At 44.8% G+C, this 14894-nt stretch overlaps 1 protein-coding gene across 1 annotated transcript in view; it reads left to right on the forward strand.

The window, feature by feature from the left end:
* Positions 1-10622, forward strand: part of LOC144052468 (protocadherin-16-like) — a 106922-nt gene extending 96300 nt beyond the window's left edge. Inside the window, 11 exon segments of the mRNA XM_077566552.1 lie at positions 63-188; positions 1618-1827; positions 2671-3537; positions 4385-4498; positions 4583-4794; positions 5112-5263; positions 5382-5512; positions 6262-6548; positions 6631-6772; positions 6858-9108; positions 9110-10622. Of these exon segments, the coding sequence (XP_077422678.1) occupies positions 63-188; positions 1618-1827; positions 2671-3537; positions 4385-4498; positions 4583-4794; positions 5112-5263; positions 5382-5512; positions 6262-6548; positions 6631-6772; positions 6858-9108; positions 9110-9455 (4838 nt within the window). The 3' untranslated portion in view covers positions 9456-10622.
* Positions 10623-14894: the final 4272 nt, after the last annotated feature.

Here is a 14894-nt window from a genome sequence, read left to right on the forward strand (position 1 = left end):
AATGAGTGATGATGACACGTGTGTTTTTTTAATCAAAGTCAATTTGTGTGCTTCTCCGTCAGGATCCAACGGGAAGGTGACATACGGCGGCGTCTCGGTGGAAGGTTTTACCATCGACCCGCTGACGGGCGTCATCAGCACCACTCAGCCGCTCGACAGGGAGCAGCGCGAGTTCTACACCGTCACAGGTACCGAAACGTTGGGCTGCACGTGTGCTTAGCTTGTTGGCCTCACGGAGGTTTCCGGATTTGAACCCGTAGCCAATCAAGCATTTTAGCTTCATTCACGTCTTGAAATTGTCCATAAATATGAATTTTACTGTCAATTCTCTTTGTCTATATTTAAAAATGGATGGTTGGAAAACCATGATGTTATGATTGGATTTTCATATTCATTTTCAAAACTACCAGTACGAGTATTCACTTTTTAAGTACTCATGATACCTCTATACTTTTGATATATTCAATTTCATTTTACAGAATGACAAAAAAAAACTTTCTTTCTGACACAAATGATGATGTGACAAACTGCCACAGTATAGCGCCAACTACTGTCAAGGAGGACTTGATTTAATTAGTTAGTTTCTTTTCTTTGCCTTAGGTACAAGGTTATTTTAGTTCACAAAAACGAAAATTCCCAAAACAATTTCCTTAATGAAATAAAATAAAAACGAATATTACATTTTATGTTCACAAAACTAAACTAAAACTAACTACAATTATAGCAAAAATATTCTTCGTTTTAGTTTTTGGTAATCAATTTAATACACGAGCCTTTGGGGATGATTTTAAATGTGATTTTAAGTATATTTATTTTGATATTATCCGGAATAAGGTCGGTTGGTCACAGAAGTCATCTAGCAGCAGCCAATAAACAATTTTTTTATTTATTTTTTAAATGACTGAAACTTTTTTTTTTAAACTACCAGTAAAAACTAATTAAAACTAAATCTAAAAAACAAAGCGAAATAAAAATTTACTAAAATTTAAATTTCAAAACTATAATAACCCTGCTTAGGTATCATGGCTAGTATCGGTAGCGTAAAATAAAGCCGGTAGCAAAAATTCTTAACTAAACACACCTTAGACCATTTCCAGAACATTTTGAGAAATTTGCTGCAATAAATGTGACGATGTCTGCCCACTAATTGGCAAGTGCAATTCAGATGCTTGAAGATGAAGTGCCGCCTTTTTTCTTCAACTTCTGTGCTAGTAGTGGCCGCTCGCCTCTTCGCAACCCCCTACTTCCTCGTTGTCACGGCAACAACAGCCGGACTGAGCGTTGATCCCGCCAAGTGGGCCGATTTCAGTGAGGCTAAACAAAAAGTGTTTGAAAAGTGTGCAGTGTAATTCACCATACTTGCTGAATGTCCCCGACATGGTATTTATTAAGACACCTGGAAACGGTTTTCAATCGTGGTCAGAAAAAGCGCAACACGTCTCCTTTAAGGTGGTGATCAAAGGCGGCGCAATCTGCTGCAGGAAGACGTCGCAAAAACACTTTGGAGCCATTAGAAGCCGGTGGGCTCATTTCTCTTCCAAATGGCTGTGACGCGTCGACACGTCGACCGCTGCTGTCACTCAATTAAGACTTACTTTATTCTTGCTTTTTCCTCAGTTTATGCAAAAGACGGAGGCCTTCCCCCAAACTACGCCAAAGCCACCGTGAGGGTCCGCGTGCTGGATGAGAACGACAACGCCCCCGTTTTTGGACGCCAGTACTACAGCATCGAGGTGCCGGAGAACATGGCGTCTCGGCTCCTTTTCACACTGCGAGCCACCGACCAGGATGCGGGAGATGGCGGGAAGATTAACTACAGAATTACAGGTGCGGATGTGACGTCTTACCGCACCTTTACAAGGTTCTCCTGCTAGATCGGGAGTCACCTCAGACGGCCCCGCAAGATTGGGGATGATTTTCTGGGATGAATCTGCTTGTCTATCTTTAGCAGAAATCCACAATTTATTGCAAAAATCTGCAGATTTTTCAAAATGGGCTTTGACAGTAAGCCTGCTTACTTTAATGCCCTCACATGTGGGAAAGGGGAGCCACTTCGCCAAAGCGCTTTTCAAGATAAATGTTATGGAGGACCAAACCTGCCAAAATTAAAAAAATAAATAAATAAAAGGGAAAATATAAACGTATATAAAAATATAATAAAAAAATTAAATATCCAAAAATACATCGAAATGGAAATAAAAACTATATTTATATATATATATATATACACAGTATATATGTATACATTGTATATGTATAAATAAAAATAAATACAAAAATAAATATATAAATAGAATTAAATATCAATCAATAAAAAAAAAAACGTTCTGCTCTCACATTTATTTATTTCATGCGGTCCTAAGCGTGTCTAGGGTTCGACTCCGTCCTTGCAAACTGCCTTTCAATGGTCACGTGAACAAGGAAGTCTCGCCGGCTTGCATGGAGAGTTCTGGCAATGGACGAATATCTGGTCCACTGTCGCCTCGACTTGTTGTCGAGCAACTGAAGCCACAAGTTTTTGTATTTATTCATTTATTTATTTATTTATTTATTTTAATCTTGGCAGTTTTGGGAAACTTGGAATAATATCATTTGGCATAAAACCGGTTAGTGGCTGTGACAGCCAGAATTATCACACACTTGCAATCCCTGACTTTGCTGTCTTTGCAGCTGGAGACGCTGCAGGAGATTTCCACATGGACAGACAGTCTGGTGCACTGTCCACCTCCGGTCCTCTGGATCGGGAAAAGAGAGCCCGATACACCCTGACGGTGGCCGCCCAGGATCAGGGCCACCCGTCCCGCAGCAGCACCGCCACCGTGGACGTGACCGTCATGGACATGAACGATCACAGCCCCCAGTTCAGCAGCAACAGCTACACGGCAGACGTGTCGGAAGACGTGCCCATCGGCGCTTTGGTTCTGCACGTGAAAGCCACCGATCTGGACGAGGGTCCCAACAGCCAGGTGGTGTACTTCCTGAGCCAGGGCTCCGAGAGCATGTTCATCATAGATCAGAACACGGGCCGTATCATCACAGCAGCGCTTCTGGATCGAGAGCGGACCTCCTCTTACACCTTCGAGGTGTGCGCCGCCGACTCGTCGCCCTCCGACCCTCGCAACGCCACCGCCCGCGTCACCGTCCACATTCAGGACGTCAACGACAACGCCCCCTTCTTCATTCAGGACCCTCTCATTTTGAACATTTCTGCCAGCGGCGTGTCCAGCCAAAGAGTTCTGGCCACCATGAGAGCCGAGGACAAGGACTTTGGGGCCAACGGGTCCGTCTTTTATCGCTTCGCCAACTCGGTGAGGGGCTTCGCCATCAACTCGCTGACGGGCGCCATCCAAGCCACTGAGAAGCTGCAGGCTCTGACGCAAAGCCAGAGGACGCTGATCGTGCAGGCCATGGACCAGGGCAATCCGGCTCAGTCCTCCTTGGGAGTGGTCATCGTTTATATCAAGGAGCAGACTTACAGGGGGATCCGCTTCTCTCGTGCGGCGCGAGACGTCAGTCTGCAGGAGAACGCTGCCAAAGGTAGGCCAGATGAGAGACTATCAGTCAAATCTTTTTCTTCCATCACTCTTGCTTTTATTGGATTGTTAAAAAGTTCCCGTTTTTTGGTGTCACCCTCTATATAAAGATTCAAGGACATTAACTCATTTGCTCCCAAAAACGTATTAAAACATTCTATTTTTAAATATTGCCATGGTCCCAAAAACGTGTTTATACGTTTTTTTAAAGTTTTTTTTATGCTAGAGTATACAGAAGGCTTTGATGCAGCCGCTGACCTGAAGACGTCGCTTAAAGCAATGGTAGTTATTACCAAAAAAACGGCCAGCAGGTGGCAGCAGAGTATAAATGAACAGCCAGGGCCATGTTGCAACAAGCTCTTTTCCCCAGTGTTTTCAACAGGTTTGTGAATAATAATGAAACTTAGCTGTATTCTAAGGCTAATTGCTTCAAAATTGAAAAATATTATTTTTTCCTGATGAAAGAATCGAATCTTTCTTTTGGTAGGCTCCATGTTTTTATCGCAATAGAACACAATATTATGTGGGCCTTGCAAAATCATTCAAAATCCAATAAAACAGCCAGGAGCAAAGGGGGTTACTTCAGTGAAAATGGCTAGGAGTGAATGGGTTAATAAGCAAAAGAGAGAAATAAACAGACCATATAGTGAAACTGATATTGCTAACTGATATTAAAAGCATTTATATTTAGGGCTGGCATCACTTCGGTTTGCTTTGAAACCTGGGATCCAGGAATTGACCCAAGTCTGCAGGCCTCAGAGCCCTTACTGGGTTTATATTCAATTAGCATTTTCTGAATGTATTCAAGACCCAAAGCATTAAGTAAACATTGGACGCACTTTCTGTTGTAGGCACTGTGGTAACCCAAACCCAAGCCCAGTACCCAGATGGCTCTCAAAATGGGGTCAGCTACAGTCTGTTCAGTGGAAACCCGTTGCAATCTTTTGGAATCAACACCATTACCGGTAAGTGGACAAAATGGTGGCATACGCTAAAAATAACTTGCCAAAAAGTACCCTTATATTGTTCTTTTTCTTTCCGTGAATCAGGTGAAATTTGGGTCCAAAAATCCGAAGGGCTCGACTACGAGGAGACGCCCAAACTCCGTCTGGTGGTGAAAGCCGAGACGGGGTCCTCCAGCTCCTACATGGCGGTGAACTTAATCCTGCAAGACGTCAATGACAACTTGCCTCGCTTTCAGCTCCAGAACTACGTCGCCTACATCCGAGAGGCGCAGGGTCACGATTTTCCCATCATCCAGGTGCGGTGCGACGTACTCCCCCGCCCTTGCCGGAGTTTATTGTGGTTGGCCGTTGTTTAAGTGTGAAGTTATGGAGCAGAATAGAAACACTCTTCACTCCTTAGCGGCCTGGATAGTTTCAGTCAGGCGAGGTAATGAATGGCGGTATTCTCAGAACTCCTGCTGAATGTATTCAATCAGTTGTGCCTTGGAAGCGGGTCCATGGAGCCCATTTTATTTCATTTGGACTCCATTGGCAATATCGCTCAGCGGGTCATCGAGTTACGCTGAGATGGCTTTTTTTGCGCATATTTCTATAGTTCCATTCAATCTTGCAGGTTGCGGCAAACGACCTGGACCAGGGTCAAAATGGCCAGGTGACGTACTCCATTAGGTCGTCATCCATGAGCGGCCTGTTTAAGATCGACCCGCTGACTGGCAGCATCAGCACCGCAGCCATCATGGACAGAGAGATCTGGACGCAAACAAAGTGGGTCTTTGTTTTATTTTCATTTTTCTCTTTTTTGCTTTAAGAAAGAAATGATCTGCCAAGATGGTGAAAGTACAGCTTGGAAGAAAGTGTCTCGTTCGGATTTTTGCGGATCTAGGCTCGTCGTCACGGCAACGGACCGCGGCAGCCCGCGACTGGCCGGCTCTGCCACTCTCACCGTGATCATCGTCGATCTCAATGACAACAGTCCCATGATTCCGCTGCCTCGAGAGATCCGAGTGCCTGAGGGTAAGCGAGCCAGCTTGGCAGCTTGGTAGTTTCAGAGCTCCAACAAGTTAGTGTTTAAGATTGGCCAAAGAATTTCATTTCTTATTTATTTAGCAAAGCAAGAATATTTTTGTACGTAGCGGCTATAATTACAGGACTGTAATCCATTCTCTGAAGACTGTTCTTAAGGAAGTGCTGGCTTCACATGCATGTCAAGCTCAATAAAGAGTGTGTCGAGTGTAGCGACCAGAATCGGTTTAGAGCACATCGGAGCAGAGATCCCCGAAATCCAGCCAGGTCCCGTGTTTTACTTGCTTTCTTCACGTCTAAGTGGGCAATATCTATGTTGAGGAGCAGGTCCATTGGTAGTGTAGTGGTTCACACAGCTGCCGTGGGTTCGATTCTTGGTCTGTGCCCTATTCGCAACCTCCCTGCATTTGACTGCCAACAAGTCCAGGGTGTGGTCCAGCTGGGATAGGCTTCACCTCCCCCCTCAATCTTGACCGAGAGAAGTGGAATTGAAAATGAATGGATGGAACTGTTGCCTTGGAACAGAAAACTCTCCTCCCCGATTGTGGTCCAGAGGCTAATAAGCAAGAATGACTAGCGCTAGCAACATGCTGCAACTGCTTTAAAGGCTTTCTCAGATGTAATTATGAGCTGGCAGAGAGTGCAGGATGAGGATAACAAAAAAATAAGCCAAAACTGTTTTAAAAGCTGCCCCGCCCGCATTAAATATCCTCAACCTTCTTTTCTTGTCTCATTTCCAGATACCTTGATAGGCACGGTTATCAGTCAAGTGACAGGAAATGACGTGGATTCCGGACCGGCCCTTTCCTACACGCTCCACCTGGTTGGTGACAGCAAAGACATGTTTGGAATCCACTGCTATGGCGGTGGAGTGTCGCTCACCAAAGCACTGGACTATGAGGAGAGGACTTGGTACACGCTGACCATTCGCTCGTCGGACTCGGAACATCAAAGCGAAGCCAATCTGACCGTGCTGGTGGAGGACGTCAACGACAACACGCCGGCCTTCACCCAGGATTTATATCAGGCATGGCTCCAACTGCACGCTTTTCAAAATGGCAACATGATTGTTTTTGGTGTTCATAAATATATCGCTTTGCATCCGACAGGTGACGGTATCAGAACACCTCCCGGAGGGCAGCGCTCTCATCACCGTAACAGCCACTGACTCGGACTCTGGGGACAACGGAAAGGTTACCTACCGAGTCATGTCATCCACCAGGGGTGTCTTCTCCATTGACCCAAGCAACGGTAGTTTTCTTTTGCACAATTAAAGCTCAGTATTGAGGAAACTCTTATGAAAGTATAAATGTCATTATTTTTCCTTTCCATGCAGGCACTCTGTTTGTCAACCAAAAAACTGAATTTGATTTTGAAAATCCTTCCATCCTTGTGGTCGTGGAGGCTCGAGACCGGGGCACTCCATCCCTCTCTTCCGTCGCCACCATCCAAGTCCAAGTGTCCGACATAAACGACAACGCCCCCGTCTTCCATCAGTCTGAGTACCGAGCCTCCGTGTCTGAGGACGAGCTTCCCGGCTCCACGGTTCTGACCTTAGAGGCGGCGGACGGAGACCTCTCGCGTGACAACTGCGGCTTCGATTTTGCCATCGCCAGCGGCAACACTGGTAACGCCTTCCAGATTGAGAGCAGCGTGCGCTTCTTGGAAGGCAGCGGCTTCCAGACGGTGGGAAGCTTGATCCTGGTGGAGGAGCTGGATTTCGAAGCTGTGTCAAGTTATAACCTGACTGTGGTGGTATCAGATCGCGGGATCCCCCAGCGCAGCTCCTGCGTGCCGATCTTGATCAGCGTTACGGACGTTAACGACAACCCTCCGGCTTTCGGCCGAGGAGAGTACAGCGTTGTGCTGAGCGAGAGCGCCGCTGCCGGAACCGAAGTGCTGCATCTGTCCGCCACTGATCCAGACTCTGCTCCCAACGGGGAGGTGCAGTACTCCATAAGCTCAGGGGACAAGACGGGCCTTTTCCAGGTGGACCAGTGGACCGGGGCCTTGAAGCTGCAGCGACCTCTGGCCAGCGAGAGCCAGTCGTCCCACATGATTGTTGTCCAAGCTACGGATGGTTTGGGACATTACGCCTTTGCCCCGGTCAGCGTTGATGTGAAGGACATCAACGACCATTGGCCCTTCTTTCCGCTCGGTCAAGTCACCGCTAGCATCAGGGAGAATCAGCCCAAAAACGCAATCGTGACCACGCTGCATGCCATCGACCATGACAGAGGGATCTTTGGAAAATTGCGATACTACATGCTGGAGGACTCTCAAGACGGAAGGGAAGCCTTCTTCATCAACCAAACTTCAGGAGAAGTGCGAACCCGCTCAACGTTTGACTTTGAGAAGGTCAACGCCTTCAATTTTATGGTTGCAGCCATGGATGCCGGCAACTATTCTGCTACCGTCACCGTGCAGATTTATGTCTCTGGGGAGGATGAGTACGATCCTGTTTTTACCTCCTCGGAGTACTCGTTCAAAGTGCCAGAGGATGCGAAGAAAGGTCAGATCATCGGCAGAGTGCAAGCCAGAGATGAAGATGGAGGCCTGGACGGTATTGTCCTCTACTCGCTGTCGGGCGCGTCGCCTTATTTTAAAGTCAACAAATCGAGCGGCGCCATCTCTCTCAAGATGGACAGCTACGGCAACCACGCGAGCCGCTCCAAAAGAGAAGTGCGCCTCATGACGCTAGACCTGACTGCCCACAGCCCCCTGGAGATTTCGCGCACGGCGGCGGTCAAAGTGACCGTCGACGTGAGCCACACCTCTTTCGGCCTCGCCACAGACATGAACTTGCTGCTCATCAGTGTCATCGCCGTTTCTCTCGGAACGATAGTCATACTGTGCATAATTGCCGTGGCGCTCTTCTTTGTCAAACTGAGGCGCCAAAGGAAAGAACAAAAAAGACACCGACGAACCAAGGCGTCGGCCACCATGATGCACAAGTTTGAGGAGACAAAACTGGCCGCAAATGAGATTATATACCACCAGGCCCTCCCCGGGTACGCTGCCGATCAGAGCAGCGGCAGCAGCAGCGGGGGGGCGTACACTCGCGGGGGATCCCTGGACCCCTCCCACTCCAGCGGCCGTGGCTCGGCGGAGGCGGAGGCGGCGGAGGACGACGAGATCAGGATGATAAACGAATACCCTCGCGTGTCCAGCATTTCCTCCTCCATGCAGGAGCGCATGTCCGCCCGGGGTCCCGACTCCGGGATCCAGCAGGACGCAGACCAGTTGTCAGATGTGTCTTGTGAGCCCTCCATTGATTGGTTCAAAGGGAAGAAAATGGGCAGCCTAAATAGCACCCTGCTGGCTGGGCAGGTGCCAATCTACAGAGATGAGGGGGGCGGCTATGTGGGCGTGGGGCGGGGTCTCAGCGTCTCCCACCATAAGGACTATACGTTCCCCGAGGACGGGAAGCCGAGCGTGGACGGCTCCTTGACGGCCATCGTAGCCAGCGACGAGGAACTGAGGGGCAGCTACAACTGGGACTATCTGCTCAACTGGTGCCCCCAGTTCCAACCCTTAGCCAGCGTTTTCACCGAGATCGCGCGTTTAAAGGATGAAACGGCCCCCCCCCCACCCCCGTCGCTCCTTCCACCGCAAAAGCAAAGCGGAGTCTCGAATCGACCCGCCTCCGCTGATAACCTCAGTGGCGCATCCCAGCGCAAAAACTGTACCGCCAAAGCCCGCTGTGGGGAGGACGTTCCCCCACCTGTCCACTTTCCGGAGGTCCCCCCTCAGCAGCGAGGGATCCATCTGCTCGGTGGCCATGTCCCCGAGCTTCTCCCCGTCCCTGTCGCCGCTGGCGGCGCGCTCTCCGGCCGTAACGCCCTTCAGTGTCTCGCAGGGCCCGTCGGCATCCGTCATCAGCGCCACCGAACACAATCTAGAGCACATTGACGAGGCTGAACTGAGGATTTGAACTTGAGGGACCATCTGAGACCGCAGGCCTCCACTTTATGACCGACCACGTTGGGTCAGTTACGTTCTTTTGCTACATTCCGGCACATTTGGTAGTACTGATTGAAGACATACCGAAAGGGCCAAAATGGAGTTGGGGCCTCAGTGGACTGTTTCTTATCCCGAACTTTATTCTCCTCCTGGTCCATGTTGATTTGTACATTCAAACAAGGGGGGCGGGGTTCAAATACGATGTCAATATTTTGTAGAAAAAGCATTGTCTATATTTTTATACTTACATATGGTTTTCTCACAAGAACATGGCATTCAAGTCTCAGAGGGTTAGTGAAGAAAAAAACAAAACATGTTTCTATATTTGTATATTTGTAGCTTGTACTGTATCCTCGTTTGTACTGTAACTCTCAAAGATGTTTGTTTTCTTAAGTTCTTCTGGATGTTGTTGCAGATTTTTGTAAATATCATTAGACCATGACGTGTCTGCTTTGTACAAAGACTGCAGTTGCGCCACAAAGGAAGTTAATCGTGAATGTGAAGCGCTTGCAGAATTTGTCTTTCAGGCGCTTTAATTTATCGTAGTTTGCCTTAACTGCTTCCTGTTGTGCGCCATTACAAGGTGATTTCATGAAAGGGAGTTCCAACGAAAAACACATCTACAGTATTTCAACGTAACACAATGTAAGCTCCAAGGTGTTGCTAAGCTAAAAAAAATAAAAATAATCTGCATCTTTTATCCCATATTTATTTTGATTTTCGAAGGACGGCAAATGACATCACTGAATGTTCCAACAACAACAGAGAATGTTTTACCCTTAGCCATAATTCACCAGACAAATGCCTATTAGCCATTTAAATAATACAATGTCAGCCTTGCCAAGGTCCAAACTAAATAAATTCCTCTACCCCTGAAATTATTTTACTTACATTCCCATTTTCCTGATTCTTAAAAACTTCAAATAGCACGCACGGTATTCGGTGGTATTTTATTATTTATTGTGTTGGCAGACCTCAGCTGCAAAAGAGGCTTTGTGTAAATTATTACGGAGAAAAGTGGCAAGTGAGCATAGCCCGATATATCGGCTAATCGACTAAAGGTACCTTATGGCTTTTTTTTGTATGGACCTGCGTCACCTCTGGAAAAATGTTTTGAGCTCAAGTGCCTGATTAAAGAACTTTGATCGAAACGTGGTCAATCTTTGTGCTTTCAGTTTGATATTGAAATAAAATGCCACATTTTGGATTGGGGATGTAACGTTGTCCAAATATCACGATACGATATTATCATGACGTGATGGTCACAATACGATAATTATCACAATATTGTGGGGAGGTTGGTGATGCAAAAAAAAGGTTAAAAAAAACACACAATATTGTGCGTTTGGACATAACAGCAATGCCTATAAACAACCTACAATCTCTAATAACATTTACTATTGAGACGCTTACTTGCTAATGCTAACTTGCACTTTGAGTTCCTCCACATATTGACTCTCTTCGCAAGCATATTACATTCCCCGTCATCTGACCATTAGCGTGGATTTTAAACATTGAAGGGCCAAAACATGCCTTGTGAAAATTTAACTGCATTTTTTTAACTAGCCACCAGAGGGTGCTAGAACTGCACAAATGAAAACCAGCCTGACATTTTTTTATCAAATGTGCTGCTTTTAATATTGTGACGAAGATATTGTGGCAGCTTGAATATTGCGATATCACGATATTGCCGTTATCGTTAAATCCTCATTTTCGATATGTCCATGCTTTTCGTTGAATGTTGCCCACTATATGACATTGAAATTAAGGTGAATGTTTAGTTTACTTGAATATGTAATTCAGTCAATGCGAAATGTTTTTTTGTCTCAACGTGTGACCTGTGTTTACCTGGCAAACCCCAGCGGAGCTTCCTTTCCCTCTGATGCCATATATTTCTGTTGCTAGGACAGCGTTAGCTCCCATAGCCACTTCCGGGCATCCGCTCAAATGAACCGCCTACGTAGATACGTCACACATGAAGGCATTCAAAACAATCCTCTTTGACAACAATATTGTATGTCGCGTTATACTCGAATAGCAACATTTTGCCACTTCGTTCATATATAAAAGTAGACTTAAAATAACAGTATGAAGGACCACCTGCCGTTGCTATCTTACAAAGCAAAAGGGGACCAGATCGTGTTTTTGTGTTAAAGTCTGCCTATGATTCTATCTGCAATATAAACCCTCATTCTGAGCCAGCACACACACACACACACACATGCAGAGATGTTTTTTTTCCCCCATCTTTCCTCCACTGGAAATAAGGGCGGAGCCGCCCGAACGGGACAATCCGCTGATGATACGCTTTGCCTCGGTGTCACGGTAATGGAGCGAGCGCGGTTCCCCCAGAATGATCGGGGGGGTCACTATTTACACAACAGCGCTCGGAAGATACGAGCGAAAAAGAGGGCGAGTCGGCCCATTACTCGAAGCTCAAATTAAAGACTCGCCATAAAACCAAGCGAGATCTGTCATTTGGCCGTCAACACGGAGCGCATAACGCGGGAGGAAGCCGCTCCCTTTACATGCGAGGCGCGGCCATGTTTTTTCCATCATGAGTCTATTGAGATGTCAGGACTGTCACCGTTGGAAGAGTCTTACCGCCATTAAGTCTTTGGTCCAAAAAGAAGCCACTTTGCGATTCGGCCATTTTAATTGACTCAACACACTCAAACAAACCCATCGAGATGTTTGATATTATTGTTGTTTTGAAAAACTGTGACCTGGCAGCTTTAAATACGAAAAGCTAACCCGGAGCAATAACTTAACTGTCATGGCGTGCAATATGCTTTTACGAGTCGTTTCTTGTTCAAGGATATTTTAAGGCGAGGAGCTGATTCAGTTCTCCTGGAAGCAAACTCACTCCATTGCTTCAAAAGCCGTCGACATTTACAGAGGGATGAACTTTTCTTTTGAAATCTCAAAACGTGAACGCAGCGCTAAAATAATTCTCAGGCTCTGATCTAAGATTCAAGACTTGGTTTCTTCGTTTTGTAGCTTTTGGTTTGTCAAGGACATTCATTTGCAATTCATGACTCATATTCAGCCTTTTTAGCTTACATTCTCATGCTTGCATTTGCATTTCATTCATTTGTCCATCCATCCATTTTCTGAACAGCTTTTCAAAGTAAAAAAAAAAAAAAAAACACTCGTCAAGACCCATTGAGTCCCGTCGTATGCGGCGTTGCCTTGAATGAGGTTTACAGATAAAGCTTACGGAAAGTTCTTGACGAAATCGTTTAAAATGACCGTGAGAAGACCTGCTTGATCAGGAGATCAGAAAATGTCATATATATCAACGCTAACTCTTAACTGCTAAACCTGACCTGTCCCTTTTCTGAGAATCGGTAGCTGTTGTTTTGTTTGTTTTGGACAAACGGAAAACAATATATAAAAATAAAAATAAAAGTGTGCACATGCTCGATCTACCACTCCTGCATAAACCTTTGGCCCTTAACTCTTATTGTCACCTCTACCCATAATCCTAAAGTTGAACAGTATCATCATGTGTAACTCAAAACCTAAACTGGGAAAGTTTAGAAAGAAAGAAGAAAGAAACAGAAAATAAAAGTATATCGTATCGTATCGTATCGTACCCCAACCTGACCAGGGTTACGAGGGCCCTTTTATAGATGCTCACAGCTCTAGTTTGGTTTAAAATTTGCACTTCCTAATTATCTTATTTACTCCCAGGCATTTTCACTGAAGTAACCCCCTTTGCTCCCGGCTGTTTTACTGGATTTTGACTGATTTTGCAAGGCGCACAGAATATTGTGTTCCATGGCTATAAAAACATGGAAGCTACCAAAAGAAAGATTAGAGTCTCTTCTTTTATCAGGAAAAAAAAATCTGTTTCCGCTTTTGCAGCAATTAGCATTAGAATATAGCGAAGTTTAATCATTATTCACAAATCTGTGAATATCCAGAAGGGGAAAGAGCTTTTTGCAACATGGCCCTGGTTGATCTCCTATACTCTGCTGACACCTGCTGGCCGTTTTTGTAATAACTACCATTGCTTCAAGCATTCTCTTCAGTTCAAAGCCTTCTGTATGCTCTCGCATTAAAAAACATAAAAAAAAAAGTATAAATACGTCTTTGAGAGCACGTATTTATACGTTTTGGGGAGCAAATGAGTTATAAGAAAACATACCATATCTACAGACGTAGCAATTATAACTATAAGCCTTTTCTAAAGACATTAAAAATGATATAGAACAAAGCTGGGCTTAGCATGTTGGCTTCCAGTTTCTCGTGTGCAAAATGAATTGCCTAAATTCAAAATAAGTATCCAAATCCTTGATAGATTCTATAAATGTACTTTTTTATGTCCTGGTGACAATAAAAAGTGTAAATAGTCAACTCTTAAGTCACTGTGACTACGTCAAAGGACTTTGGTCTTGTAAACCTTAAAAAAAAAATATTAATCAAAGCGGTGGGACTCCCCCAGAAGGACTCAAAACCAGGTGAGTTTAATTCATAGTATCCATGTTTGATGTTGTTGAACGTCATTTTTTCCTTATTAGAATTGTCATTTTTATGTACTTTTTTTTGCTTTGAAACACGTCGTTCATGCATATTGATGGCGTTCACGCTTCGATCAAAGAAAATGCTAACGAGGTTCTTCCATGCATTGTTTATGCCAGCGTCAGTCAGCTCTTTTCTCAAGTCCTGAGTTTGCGATCAATATTGATGCTTCCTTAAAGATTCTTGAGCATTTCATTCATTGACACTCGCATGCTGTCGGGAAACGCAGCTTTTCGTGCCCTCCATCGTCCACGTTTGTCACTAACGGTTGCTGCTCCTTAGAAGTCGTCCACAGCTTCGATTTTTTTTTTTTTTTTTTGGTTGCTTGCAGCCTTGAAGACATAATGACTAAAAGAACTGTCGGGGGGGACATAATGTTTTTAACATGGCCTCTGCACAAGAGCTTTGTGCCATTTCTCCTCTCTCCGAAGCACTTTCTGTGCCGATTTCTCTCAAGAAATAGTTTCAAATGTGGTTAAATGTGGCTTTTTCTTTTCTTCTTTTTTTCTTTTTTTTTTACAATCAAGGCGGTGATTCATGTCGATGTCATAGCACGATTGCAGGCTGGGCATTTTCACAGTTTATCAAAAGGTTTTTTTGTTTTTTTTTCCTGTGTCACTGATCTGCTTGCAAGGTGGAGATTCGCAACGGTTGTTTTCAACACAACAGGGCAGAAGGCGTTAAGGGTAATGCTATTATTAACTTACAAAATGACCAAAACTAAAATTGGGAAATCATTTTTGTGAATGAAATAAAATTAAAAACAATAATGCTTTTAAAAAACAAAAACTAACTGAACTGCATTTTACGTTTATAAAACTATAATTATATAGCAAAAATTATTATTTATTTATTTATTTATTATTATTATATTTATTTTTTA

Source organism: Vanacampus margaritifer, chromosome 5, assembly GCF_051991255.1.
Source record: "Vanacampus margaritifer isolate UIUO_Vmar chromosome 5, RoL_Vmar_1.0, whole genome shotgun sequence".
Taxonomy (NCBI): Eukaryota; Metazoa; Chordata; class Actinopteri; order Syngnathiformes; family Syngnathidae; genus Vanacampus; species Vanacampus margaritifer.